Genomic DNA, 14,474 nt, shown 5'->3' with positions numbered 1-14,474 from the left:
GGGTATCTTGGGATTCTTGAGCTTCTTTTTTTTTTTGTTTCCCCTTTACTTGGGATATCAGTTTTGATTTCTCTTTCATTGCAGGCCTGTCCACCTTTGTCATGTCTTCAGACTTTCCTGTTTCTTTAGCAGACATGGTCTTCCACCTCTCTGAACACATCTTAGAAATGCTGAGAAGTTGACTGAAGCATCTGGGTGCAAGTTTACAAAGAAAATGCTTATGATGGCATTTTGCCTGTCAGCTTCTTAGGATCTTTTTTGTCCATGTTTAGGTATATTTTTCCTCAGTGAAGCACAGTTGCCAGCTGCTTGTTCCACTCTCACTTGCCCTGGCACTGTCTCTGTAGAACTCAATGTACTGCAGTGGTTGTCTTTTCCACTCCTTTGCTCTGATTCACAAGTGATACCTCTGCTTGTCACTTACCACTTTTACAGAATCTTTTTCTTGTAACTGGTTTTCAGAGGCATTTCAACTCCACTGTGTAGTACTTGTGTGGTGGCAAAAGGCCAGGGGCTTTTCACACCCTCTTGCCTCACCCCTAGAAACTGACATCTCCCCTGCCACACCTGATACTTCCCTTCTCTCAGCTCCCCACACCTCACCTGGCCTGTGTCCCCACCCCAGCAGTGTTGGCTCTTCATGGTTCAGTGGTTTTCAGAAAACAACTAAACATCAGTCTCTGATGTATTGAGGAGACAAGTTTGGACACACCTAGTCTTTATAAATAGTTATTTTAGGATGTGTGAGTATAGTCCTCTCCATGCTTCTCATCAGGGTCATTGCATTTCTTCCCCACAGCATGCTCTCCTTTCACATTTACAGTATTATTCTTATTTTGGAACAGGTTGGGTTTCTGCCTAAATGGCATAGAGACAGGTGGTTCCAACACCATGTTTTCCTTTGAACTGGGTGACTTATTTTCACCTTGGTAGGAGTCACCTATACTGACATTTGGCATGGAATAACTTTTTGTAGTCTCCTACTCTGAATGTTTTTTAGCCCTTGTAGATTTGTGACTGTTCAAGGGAATTTACTTATTAGCAACAGAATAATGTAGTGAAAGTTGACTTACATCAGAGAGAATTAATGAGCCTCCTTTGCATGGCTCATTGCAAGGATCAAACTACGCCACTGAGTCACATTTTCCCAGGTTTTTCCAGTAATGCTTCCTGTGGATCTGCTCCAATCTTGAGCTGGTCTGCTGGTCCTAGCAAGATGGCCGCCTCCCACACTCAAACCAAATTCAGTAGAAGGGAGTCTCTGGCATTCCTGGGCAAGTTCATGTGTGTATTCTTACTCTTTGGATGGAATTGACTGATGTACTTATCCCTGAACTAGTTCTAGGAATCAGGGGCTGAAATACGCCATTTTATTTGGCTTCAGTGGACTCAGAGTGATGGAGGTATTACTCTCCTCAATTACTATCAGGATGATGGTTCCAAAGGCCAAGGGAATGGACAGAGACAGTACAAAGTGAGATTTTTTTTCTACAAGAGTGAACAAGTCTCTAACTAACCTTAGCTCTCTTTTAATATCTGCCTCACAACCCAGCACAGCTCTAGGTCTATAACTACCTTTATATTTGTTTGCATGAGTGAATGAGTGAATAAATAACCTGAAAATTTATTTTTGCTTTATTGAATCTATTTTAAAGTGCTGCCAAAAAATATTTAGAAGTTGGATTTTTTGCAGTATAAGATGCCTAAAATGTTTGCTGCAGTACCAAAACAAAATGAGGCATGTTTAATTTTCATATTTGTTTAAAGAGCCAGAACACAGAGTGATTATTCTTTTCCACATTTTTCTTTTCTTTGAAGAACACTTATTTTAAAATGCAATAGCTATAGACATGCTCGGTGGTGGGGAGGAGCTATAGAAGAATTCATCCAGAAACATGGCACCAACTTTCTCAAAGAGCATCGATTTGGGTCATATGCTGCTGTCCAAGAGAACACTTTAGCCAAATGGTAAGATCTTTTTGCTCCAAGGCTGTCAAGGTTGCTGTAGCATCTAATATTATAGTGGTTTGAATTCACCTGGTCTCAATTTTTGAATCTGTGAAAAGATATACTTGACAAGGGCCTCTTTTTATAAGACTACCTCAGCACAGCTTAGTTTTCCAATTTTTAAAGGTCTTTGCTGTGAGGTTCAAATAGGTGGTTCTATTTAGAAGTTTGATTTTAAAAGCTAAATGTGATACATTTGCTTAGTGATGCAAATAGAAGGTTTATTTAAGTAATTAGCCATAATTTAAGGACCTGAATTTACCTGCAAGATATTTCTTTTAAATAAAATTTTGTTTAGCATGTTTTTCTACCATGGATTGGAAACTGATCTGCTTTTAGTCTCAGAAGAACAACTGTGTATGAGTTCAGCAGGATGGAAGATCATCTGCCCCTAGAGGAAGACAAGGAAATTAATTTGTTGCTTTCACAGCAGAGAAGAATCATGTCACTTCTGTCTACTTTGCTTCCTAGGTAGCAAATGGAAAGTTATCTTTTCAATTCTTGTTTTCCAGATATGTAAAGTAAACTGTTGGTTAATGGAGACACTAAACAGTGCCTTCCATCTTTTACTTTTCCATAGAATATCTTTCTTTCTTTTCTTTCTTTTTTGGTTAAAAAGTCAAGAGAAAAATTTGTCTTTCAGGTATGTTAATGCCAAAGGATACTTTGAAGATGTGGCCAATGCAATGGAAGAGGCAAAGGAAGAGATTTTTATCACAGATTGGTGGTTAGTATTTGTCCATGGGGATTTTGTTTGAAGGTCTCTATGTTTAGAAAAATGTGCTCTTCTAGAATGGTCCATTATGAAAACTGGCATTACCCACAGGTGGTTTGGCCAAAGTCTCAACCAATTAACTGTAATAGCTTTCAGTGAAAGGCCTTTTCACAAAACTTGGCATCTGCGTATATTCTTAAAATATTTAGGTTGAACAATTTTTTTTTGTCTTTTTATTTGGATGCAGACACCCAAATAATCACTTTAGTAAAGATTACATTGCAATGCAAATACATTTACAGAGGTAAGGGAAAATAATCTTCTTTGGTGTCTTTCCTCATTCTGCATATGTGTTTCCTGAGCCAGTGAATAGACTTCCCCTGAATTGTCCCATTGAAGTTGAATTAATTCTATTCTGACTATTACTATTAAAATGTCCTTGGTAATGACTTTTTGGAGATACATCACTTTAAAAACATCAGTGAGAGTTACAATGCTTATTAAAGCCACTGGAAGTCTTATAACTAAAACTCATCTAGCTTTTGGGAAATTTTACTCCTGGAGTTGCTGCTGCCTTTGTAGTCTGACTTTAGCTCCAATTATCCATCTGTCTGGATAGTTAAAACCCATTGCAGATGCCAGCTTTGCCTACAATGAAACTTAAAATGTCTAAAATGTGTTTTCTCTCCAAGAACTTAGTTGTTTCAAATGCCTCTTAGTTTTTCTGTTTCCTTCCAAATGCTACCTTATATATGAACTGTGAACATATCATCTTAATTTATTTCATTCTAGTTTTAGATTTTGTGGGAGTACTTAGGAATATGAGCTTCTCTCTTTCTACTGTTTTGTCTCAGTGATGTGAAAATTTATCATGTAGAGAGAGCATGCTTTCCCAAATGTGGTAATGACCATTGGAGCCAAGGTTATTGGATAGTTGGAGAATGTCTAGCAGCTTCAGCATCCCTGACTTTTATCCGCTAGATGCCAGTAGCAAGTTCCCAATTGTGGTAACCAAAATGTCTTTAGACATTACCAAATATACCCTTGGGGCAAAGTCTCTCTTGGTTGAGAATCATTAATCTGCAGTCAATAGATGATAGTCTGCTGCCCATGAGCCTATTTATTCTTATGTTTAAGGAAGAAATTAAGTTTGGGCTTTTTATTCTTGCCAGACTTTATCTCTTCAGTCCTTACTGAAGTAAAAGAAAGTTTCAACACATAGAAGCTATTGCTTTGGTTGAGTACTTACTAACCACTTATAAAAATAAACTCAAGTTTAAGGAAGTACTATAGTCTTTTAGAAAAATATTTCTGAAAGTTTGGCAAAAACATGACAGCATGAAAATAGTTTTTCCATTGAACCCATATTTTCGCGCCTTTTTGCAAGAAAATACTCTCTCTCCAGAAAGTTACAAGTACCAAAATACAGACTCTCATTTAGACATATAAAGAGATGGAATCCTGAATGTTTTCTCCTTTATTGTCAGTGAGAAAAAAAATAAGGAAGTTACTTCTTCTTCATGATGATGCTGGGAGAGCATCTTATTACAACATTCCCTTTGAAATAAAACCTATGCAGTGACTTCTGTTATACCAGTGAAGAAAATTCTTGGTATGCAAGTATATTGCAAAATAGAGTTTTCAGAAACTTAACCAACACTAAAATATTTTGTTCTGAGAGTGTAAAGCATAGGTAGAGGATCCACGTACCCTTTAGAAGCTTCTAATCTAATTCTACATAAGTGAAAACTACATTAATATGTTTCTAAAATAATTAGCATTCAAGAAGGGCATATATAGTAAAATGAGAAACAACCAGGGACCTAGAAGTACTTACTTTCTTTGTTCATGAATTCATTTTACCATCTGTCCATTCATTTGCCGTTCACTCATTCATTCCAGAGCCATGTAGTGAGCAGTCGAGATGTGTCAGGCCCTGAGCCAGGCGGAGTATAAGTGAAGACGAGTAAGAAGCAGTGCCTATCCTGGAACAGTATGGAGTCAGGAAGTCAGATACAGAAACGAAGGACTAGGGAAAACTCACTGAGAAGGAGACATGGAGGGAGCACAGGAAGTGGCAGTGACTGAGTCCACAGGAGTGTGGGAGCTCACTAGCGAACATTAACTGGTGAGTGAGTGAATCGGCCAGATGAACACAGGTGAATGCTTTAGCCAAGAACAAAGCACAGACATGTGGGGAAGCAGAAAGATGCTGGAGGAAGGCAGAGGCTATGTACAGCTTAACTATAGCATCTTTTGTAATAGTGGGTAGAGCTGACACGCAAACAATGGGTTAGGGCCAAATGGTGGACAGTAGATGATCTGCTAAGGAGTTTGGACTGAACCCCGTTAACATTGGAAACCACTGAAAATTTTTAAGCGTGGGAAACACAATCACATTTGTTTTCTAAAAGGAATCATTCACTTCATAGTGTGAAGAGGAACTGAACAGTACTTATAGAGACCATTTAGAGAACTATTGTGTCATTCACGAGGGAAAAGGTGCTCAGAACACGTTAGGGTGCTGAAGTACTAACCTGGGCAAGTCATGTCAACCTTTCTACAAGGTAATTTCTAAGGCATAGTCAAAGTAATGACTACTATAGTCATTAGTAATGACTACTAATAGTCAGTAATGACTACTGTTTGGTGATTTCTAACTAAATGTTAGAGACTAAGTTATAGATGAGAAAAGTGAAGCTCAACAAGACAGATCAGCAAACATCTTTTTACATGAAACATATTTTCCTGTGATTCTTAAAATTATATTTTAGCTTTTTTTGAAACATATGTTCAAATCTTTCTTTCCCTTGTTTTTATTGGATTGTTTTCTAAGTATTGAGTTGTAAGAGATCTTTATACATCTAGTTACAAGTTGTTTCACTTCATTCTGGTCTCCCTGGTTTCTGATGAGAAATTCAGTCATTGAATCATTGCTCTAAGTTGTTTCTCTTCTGCATGCTTTCAATATTTTTTCTCTTTAATTTTCAGTAGTTTATTATGTTTGGGTGAATCCTTTTAGGGGATCACTGAGCTTCTTGCATCTCGATTTATGTCATTTACCAAATTTGAGAATTTTTTTTAAAAATTTATTTATTTATTTATACATACAAGCACTGGGTACAGTCAGAAGCGCAGGAGGGTGAGAGAATTCACCAGAGCCAGAGCAGGGAGCAGAGCAGGTGGAAGGACCGAAGTACACTGCTGAGGGGAGCAGCGGGCGGCAGGAGAGGTCTGCGCGCCATGTGGGACACTCCTCCAGTGGCTGGGGAGCTGCCGGGGATCGAACCAGAGCTGCAGAGGCTGCGGGCAGCTTCGCAACCCAGCGCTCAACCGCTGTGCCACCAGGGAGGCCCAAATTTGAAAATTTTTTTATGTTGAATGACATTTTTAAATTATACTTTTTTACAATTATAATTGTAATGATGATTTATAAAATTGAATATTATTTGGTTGTGTGGGTTGATATCTCTCCAGATGAATGTCACAACAGCACACCCACCACCAAATTGCAAGCTATTATTTCTCTAGGTTCTTCCTGCACTTCTCTTACTCTTCGCCTGAGCCTCCTCTTGTACAAATATTGTTATTTAGTATTGTCCCATAGGTCTCTGAGACTCTTCATTTATTTTTTCAATTTTTTTCTGCTCATTATTCAGATTAGATAATGTCTATCTATCTTTTATTTTCTTTGTCATCTCTATTCTGGTATTGAGTCTATCAGTAAGAGTTTCTTTTCTGTAACTATATTTTTTACTTTGAAAGTTTCTCTTCAGTTCTTCTATATATATATATTTTTTATTTCTTTGGTGAGATTTTCTATCTTTCCATTTATATCAAGCGTATTCATCTTACTTGTCAGAACATTTTGAAAATATCTGACAAGGAATTACAGTAACTGATTCCAACATCAATGGTATCTTGGCATTGACATCTATCAATTGTCATTTTCCTTTAAGTTGAGATTTTTCTGATTCTTGGTATGCCAAGTGATTTTTTTTAAAAAAAAATCTTATCTAGAAGTTTTGAATGTTAAAAGATTCTGGGTCTTTTTAAAATTATTTTTTTAATAATTAAAAATTATTAAATAAAAATTATTAAATGAAAAATTATTTTAAAATTATTTTAATTGAGTTAACATTGGTTTACAACACACTATGTGGTTCAGAGGCGTAGGATCACACCTCCTAGATACATGTCACCACATTACACCCGCTCCAAGGCACCTACCATCCTCTCCCATAGTCCATTATACCTGCTCCCCACTGTGTTTCTCCATTCCACCTCTTGCGCCTCAATTCCATAGTCAGATTTGTAGGATTTGTTATTTGTTTGTTTTTGTCTGACTCTGGATCTTATGTACATCTTGTGGATAATGTTGACACTTTTGTTTAATAGACAGTTGACTCAGTTTCAGGCTGAAAGCTCCAATTAGCCATCTATCCGTGTGGTTTTAATATCAGTTTTGTTTTCAAAGTCTTTGCTGTGTTGTTCAGACATGACCACTAAGTGCTCCACCTAGTGGCTGGTCTGAGCCGTAATTCACTTCTTTCTGTTTGTGAACACTGGAAAATATTTAGGATCAATTCCATGTAAAGGCAGCTTAAGGGCCTCTTTGGTGGCGCAAAGGGTTAAGCACAGCACTGTGAAGCTATCCGCAGCCTCTGCAGCATGAGTTCAATCCCCAGCTGGCCAAGGAGTTGCCATAAGGTGCAGCAGACCTCTCCTATCTCACCCGCTGCTCCCCTCAGCAGTGTATTTCAGTCAGTCTGCCTGTTCTGTTCCCCACTATCTCTGGTGAATCCTCTCACCCCCCACACCTCTGGCCTGTACCCCAGTTCTTGTATGCATAAGCAAATAAATCTTAAAAAAAAAAAGGCAGCTTAAGCTGAGAACCTCCCCGCTACTTTTGAACCAGAACCTCCCCGCTACTCTTGGGATCCCCATGGTTTCTCTTTTTAGTTCTCTAACTGGAAAGGTGAGTCTTTATCCTGGTCAGCCACGCACTGTGCAATGATGACATCAACATATCCATCACCTCCAAAAGTTTCTTCTAATCCTCTATTTTTGTGATAAGAACAGTAGACATAAGATCTACTCTCTTAGCAAATTTCTAAGTATACAATATAATATTGTTAACTGTGGGCACTGCCCCGTACAGTAGATCTCAAGGAGTGTGTCTCCTGCATAACTGAAACTTTGTACCCTTTGACCAAGACCTCCATTTCCTGCTTTCCCCGACCACAGTCCCTGACAATCACTCTTGTTGCTGGGAATGTAAATTGGTACAGCCACTATGGAAAACACTATGGAGGTTCCTCAAAAAATTAAAAGTAGAATTACCATGTAATTCAGCATTCCCATTTCTGGACTCATATATTCAAATGCATTGAAATCAAGGTCAGGAAGAGATATCTGCACTCCCATGTTCATTGCAACATTTTCACAATAGTCAAGAATGGAAGCGACCTAAAATTCCATCAAGATATGAATGGGTAAGAAAAGGTGGTATTTCTATACAATGTAGTATTATTCACCTTTTAAAAAGAAGGAAATCCTGCCAATTGTAACAGCCTGAGTGAAATAAGTCCCACGAAGAACACTCACTACATGAGGAATCTAATGTAGTCAAACTCCCTTTTAATCTAGCCAGAAATTTATCAACTTTATTCATCCTATCGAAGGGCTAGTTTTGATTTACGTTTTCTCTCCTATTGTTCTGTTTTATATGGTTCCACTATTACCTTATTTCTTTTCTTCATCTTATTTAAGGTTTAATTTATTCTTTTTTCTTCTTATGATGGCAGCTCTGATCATTAATTTTGAAATTTGTCTTTCTCATATAAGCCGTTAAAGCTTTAAAATCTTCTAAAAGGAACATTTTCTTAAAAGTACATTTTAACATCTCTGAAAACAGGATGTATCTTGTACTCAACAAAATCTTACAGTTACAACTCATCATTTTTTCCTTTTTTGATACACACAGTAATGATGTATCTGATAAGAATTGGCCCTGCCTCATTGAAATGCACTATTATACAATTCCTTTAAACTTTTGCTTATCTAATTATTAAATTAGTAAAGATCCTGACATAATGATGCTTATGAATTATACTTGCTCTCCTTGCCACAAAGAAATTATTTATACTTTGTTTATAAAATGTATTATCTTCTACATTATTATCCATGTATTATCTTTTAATGTATTATCCATGTAAATTAATGGCTCCTTGAGAGCTGTCTTAAGATACTTCAAAGTATCTAGTATAAGGCCCTGCATCCATGATACACACTTGTAGATTAAATAAAGATTAATGAAGACCAAGTTGTAAAGTATAACCTTGAAAGTGGATCCAGATCTTAAGCTCATGGAGTCCATAATTAATATGAACATTGAAAAGTTGCAGATAGATGATAGATAGAATCTGTCTTATCTTTCATGAACCAACACTAGAGTGAGGCACTTCTCTACTTAAAACATATCTCTTTGAAATTCATCTTAGATCTTTTCATATCAATTGCTGGATTTTTTTGTATGTGCAGATATAGTTTACTTTTGAATTGTCTCCTACTCTAAACTAAATGTGCAAGTATTTATACTGCACGAAATGCTCCATATGTCTACTTTCTTATTAATCTTACCCAATATGTCTTTTTTTTAGGTATTCTATGTCTGGATTTTGATTTTCTTTAACTGAATGAAATAGAACATAATATTATTTCTTTCAATCTCTTTAGTTTCTAAAGCCCTATCTTCTTACACGCATAGAAGACATGCTGGCAAGACAGTAGCCCAAACTAGAACTCTATAAAAGTTCAGTATTTACATAGCCTACTACTGCTCCTATAGGACGTCTTTCAGCATGTAGTGGTTATTTTTATTGTTCATGCTTTACTTGTTTTTCCTCTCATTATAGGGGAGTAAAATTACATAGTTAACCCAGACACTGAATTTAGAATTCAACCCCAAGGGGAAAAGTGACTCTTGTAGTTCTAGCTGTTTGTGGCTTTACTAAAGACATGAGCCTGAGGATCCATTCTCACACTGGGAAAAGTTCATTTATCCATTAGGTTACCTTCTCTACTCAGAAAGTCTGAAGATCCATGGACACTTGTATAGGAAGTCAAGTGTATCTATAGCTATCAATTAGAACACTTACAGCTTGGGTTAAGAGAATGCTCAACTAATAATTGAATGCTTAAACAGGTATTTATTTAACTCATTTGATAAGAAATCCAAAGTCAGGCAATCCTAGAATTGATGGAGGGTCTCGTGATTTTAATTTTCTGGTCTTCCCCTTAGAAGTTCAGTATGGCTGCCTCACTAAAATCATTATGCCGTCATACAACTTCCTTTTGAAAACCTCTTTTCCTGGCTCTCTCTCTCTCTCTCTCTCTCTCTCTGTGTGTGTGTGTGTGTGTGTGTGTGTAGGTCTTTTACATCTAGGAGAACAAAATTTCCCATTAACCCCAGGCATCCCATGCATACCTCCTCATATATCTCCCTGTCCAGAATCACATCATGTTGTGTTCTAGCTTCACGGGAACCTGGGAAAGCAGGTATAAAATATTCAGACTCTAGTGGGAGGTAGACTCTGACAACATAAAGGAGAAGGTAAAGAATGACTGTGGGTTGGGCAACCACTGTTATCTGCAGTTGTGTGTGTTGTGTACATGTCTGCTTGAAAGAGAAACCTAAATTGGCTTTTTTCATGGAAGAAGGCTTTTTGTTCCCATTGAAAGTTGTAGGGTGGGGGCCTCCCCGGTGGCACAGCGGTTGAGCGCTGGGTTGTGAAGCTGCCCGCAGTCTCTGCAGCACCGGTTCGATTCCCGGGCAGTCTGCCTGTTCTGCTCTCTGCTCTGGCTCTGGTGAATTCTCTCACCCTCCCACACTTCTGACTGTACCCAGTGCTTGTATAAATAAATAAATAAATCTTTAAAAAAAAAAAAAGGAAGTTGTAGGGTGGACTTAAACTTTGGATGACTCACCACAGTGGAGGATGATGATAGCATGAGGGCTAAAATTACCTTTGCTTCCAGAACTTTATATTTTGTTTCGGTTTCTTGAAATCTTGGTTTCATAATTTCAGGTTGAGTCCAGAAATCTTCCTGAAACGCCCGGTGGTTGAAGGAAATCGTTGGAGGTTGGACTGCATTCTTAAACGAAAAGCAGTATGTACTTTCCAAACAACTGCTGATATAATTTTAAAAATGTTTGTGCCTCTGATATGTCTTTTCTTTTTCAAACCGCTTCATATAAAACTTATAATGTTTCTTTATAATTTGATAGAAAGTAGAATGCTTACTGATTTTAAGGTCATTTTTTTCTTTTTTCTTATTACTCTTGAGTGCATAAATATTTTAGCTTAATTCACAGCACGGACTATATTAGCAGCTCTAATTTTTGCTTTAGAACCAGTTATGGACAGTTAATTTTATAGGCAGAAAAATGTAATAACATTTCATCATTTATTAATTAATGTAACACAACAGTTTATTTTCATTATTCTGGCATTTGAGGAAAACATAGTCATCTAGAGAATAATTTCAGTCAGATGATGTTCAGTGAGATGATATTAAAGAATATCAATGAAGAGAGACATTAAGAATTGGTGCCGTTTTGTTTCAGTTAGGGGACAGTTCATGGAAATAATATGAAATTGTTTCCTGTGTAATTAACCCTATAGATTCTGGGTAAGCACTGAGTGTGCTCTTTTTGTTAAAAAAGAAAATATAAATGAGTAGAACAGTATAAGCTTACCAACAACTACTTTACAGTGATATTTCTAATCCTCTTTTTAAGTGTAGTTGATCTTAGCCATGATAGAGTAAGTTGAATTAGACTAAATCTGGATTTATTATAAATTATGTGTCAATTAGGGAGTGCTAGCCTTTTCACTGTTATTTAAAACTGTCTCACAGGCTTCATTTATTTCCTTTCTCCGTGACTCCTTTCTCCACTAACCTTCTACCTTCTTTCAGTGACATTTCCTCATACCTTCGCTTTGGCATTTCTGGAGACATTCATTGATATAGTTCCACCTCGTTGTCCATATTGAAAGTAAATGAGTTGATAATTTTTATTTCAGACATGTTTTGCCCAACAACATCATTTTCATGGCTAGCGCAATTCTTTGTCTCAACCGAATTCTATTCATAGAATTGAAAATTCTGGTCTTGAAAAGTATTATTTGTCTATTCATTTAATAACTCAGCATAGAGTTATTGAGTACCACACTAATTAAGGATGCCACATGTGAAAAGGATTCTGTCCCTGCCCACAGAGGGCATGCTGTGGTACTCATTTCCTGGGTTCAGTCCTGGACATACCAACCTGCATACTGTATATTAAATATTATATCTTAAATGGGCCATAACTTTTCCACATTTCTCTCTCTGACGTGGCACCTTCCACTTTTCTCCTGAAGACTCCACTTTAATTGGTTTTTCCAGTCTTGCCTCACAATCAGCACCCTTAGTGCTTATCCAATACTTAGTACTTATCTAATATCTCACTATAGGTTTTTTGTAAAGATTTATTTATTTATGCAAACAAGAGCTGGAGTACAGGCCAGAGGTATGGGGGAGGTGAGAGGATTCACCAGAGACAGAGTGGGGAACAGAACAGGTGGACTGACTGAAATACACTGCTGAGGGGAGTAGCAGGCGTGTCAGGAGAAGTCTGCTGTGCCATGTGGGTCAGTTGCCTGGCCGGGGATTGAACTCCTGCTACAGTGGCTGCTGACAGCTTTGTAGGTTGTGTCTTTACCCCTTGTGCCACCAGGGAGGCCCCTCTCACTATAGGTTTTAATCAACATGTATTTGCTGAATACCTACTGTGTGCGGGGCACTTGACTAGTCATATGGGAAGTAAGTAAATAAAATACATGATTCTTGACCTGACACAGCTTAAATATCTGCACAAGCGTCAGCTTGGTACAGAGTCAATGTCAAGTTTCAGGAGAAAGATTACTGGGCAGGTTGGTAAGGAAGCCTCTCCTCTCACAACACAAGGGAGTTAGGCTTTTTAGGATGGGCAAGTGATTTTGTAATGTAAAGAAGAAATTTCTAGGTGTAGGAAATGTTCTGGAGACAGGAGTTCAGATGGTTTTATCAGTTACAGCAAGGTGACAGGGCTAATTAAGCCTGAGTCTTAGTGTAGGTAAGATGGCAGATTCAAGCAAGAAAGGCAGATGGCAGTCAGGAAGTGGAAGTTTTGTGAGCCAAGTGAGCCATTTGCTTGGAGCAGTGGAGAACTACTGTAGGGGTGGGACTGTGGGGGAGATTTTATGGATAAAGGGTGATATGATCAAAATAAGGTATAGGTGGGGCCTCCCTGGTGGCTCATGGGCTTAAGACGTAACCTATGAAGCTTTCCGCAGTCACTGCAGCATAAGTTCAATCCCTGGCCAGGGAGCTCCCACATGGCACGGCTGACCTCTCCTGACTTTCCCACTGCTCACCTCAGCAATGTATTTCAGTCAGTCCACCTGTTCTGCTCCCCACTCTGTCTCTGGTGAATCTTCTCACCCTCTACACCTCTGGCCTGTACTCCAGTTCTTGTATGCATAAATAAATAAATCTAAAAAAAATAAAGTGTTGGTAGGGGCACCTGGTAGTGAAAAGAAGTAAGGAAGATTCAGGTGAGTTGGGCATGAGTCACCTATCAGACATCTAAATGAACTCCACAGCACTTAGAAAATGAACGCAGAGTCAGAAGGAAGAGCCTGCAGACTTGGTCCTCCGCATCCTGTTAGCCAGCACATGCTAGCTTATTCTCAGTGTACTCATCCAGTTGCCTTTCTAATGCAATACTTCTCTTTGCTTTAATGAGCCGTGAACCCTGGTGAAGTCTCAGGTAAAAACCATGTCTAACTAACTCTCATTGCCCGAAATGGGGCTTTGTTCCAATTTTCATTTGTTTCCTGAAACTTACAATTCTTACAATTTTTAAATTGCTTGTAATGATTTGAAAAATTTCTTCAGGAAATAATAATACTATTAAATATTAATTTCTCAGTAGTTCACTTAGCAGAATTTCCTCCTTAATATAGCTACATCATATTATTTTTCATAAATTTTTAACACTCAGATCATTCCAAACTGACATTTCAGATGTTCATAGCACTGCTTCACATAAATAATTTAGCTTCACAAAACTGCTAGCTTCGCAAAGTATGGGGTTGAAAACAACACTTTTTCTTGCATTAATGAGTCCCAGAGGTCCACAGATTGATTACAATATATGATTTTTTTCTTCTGCCTGATTGTGCATATTTTTTTAAAGAGCAATTTAGTTTCTCTGCCTCATATAAGGTGAATATAATTGCTGTTTCATAGGGGCAAAATGTAGTATTTTATTTTCTGGCAATAACAAAATTGATATTTTCCTGTGTCTTTGACCTTTTGATATCAATGTCATCATTTAAAATAGCCAATCATGAGAGACAAACTGTTTACAACCCAAACCAGCATCTGAGGGATTCCTACAGTTTTGCATTTACTATTTGAAAAAGTGAGATATGTTAGCTCCTAGTTATGGTAATTGTATGTCTGTACCCAACTTATATATTTCAGCCTTAGAAATAAATACGTGTTAAAGCTGGTGAGATTTGCATCAAAGGAATCTTTGAAAGTAGCATCTTGGAGACCTACAGAAACAGCTTTAGGTCCTCATTTTAGAGTTGTGATCAGTAATCAATAGGAGGGAAAGCTGTCTGGGTTGTCACATGAGATAAAACAGAAAAATAAG

At 37.7% G+C, this 14,474-nt stretch overlaps 1 protein-coding gene across 4 annotated transcripts in view; it reads left to right on the top strand.

The window, feature by feature from the left end:
• Positions 1–14,474, top strand: part of PLD1 (phospholipase D1) — a 215,795-nt gene that overhangs the window by 106,166 nt on the left and 95,155 nt on the right. For all 4 annotated transcript variants that reach the window (XM_037525110.2, XM_037525109.2, XM_037525107.2 and 1 more), the window contains exons 10-12: positions 1,819–1,968; positions 2,651–2,734; positions 10,813–10,894. In XM_037525110.2, the coding sequence (XP_037381007.1) occupies positions 1,819–1,968; positions 2,651–2,734; positions 10,813–10,894 (316 nt within the window). The remainder of the gene's footprint in view (positions 1–1,818; positions 1,969–2,650; positions 2,735–10,812; positions 10,895–14,474) is intronic.

Source organism: Talpa occidentalis, unplaced genomic scaffold (assembly GCF_014898055.3).
Source record: "Talpa occidentalis isolate TD23 unplaced genomic scaffold, MPIMG_talOcc4v2.1 talOcc4.4, whole genome shotgun sequence".
Taxonomy (NCBI): Eukaryota; Metazoa; Chordata; class Mammalia; order Eulipotyphla; family Talpidae; genus Talpa; species Talpa occidentalis.
This window is presented reverse-complemented; position numbering and strand designations above follow the sequence as displayed.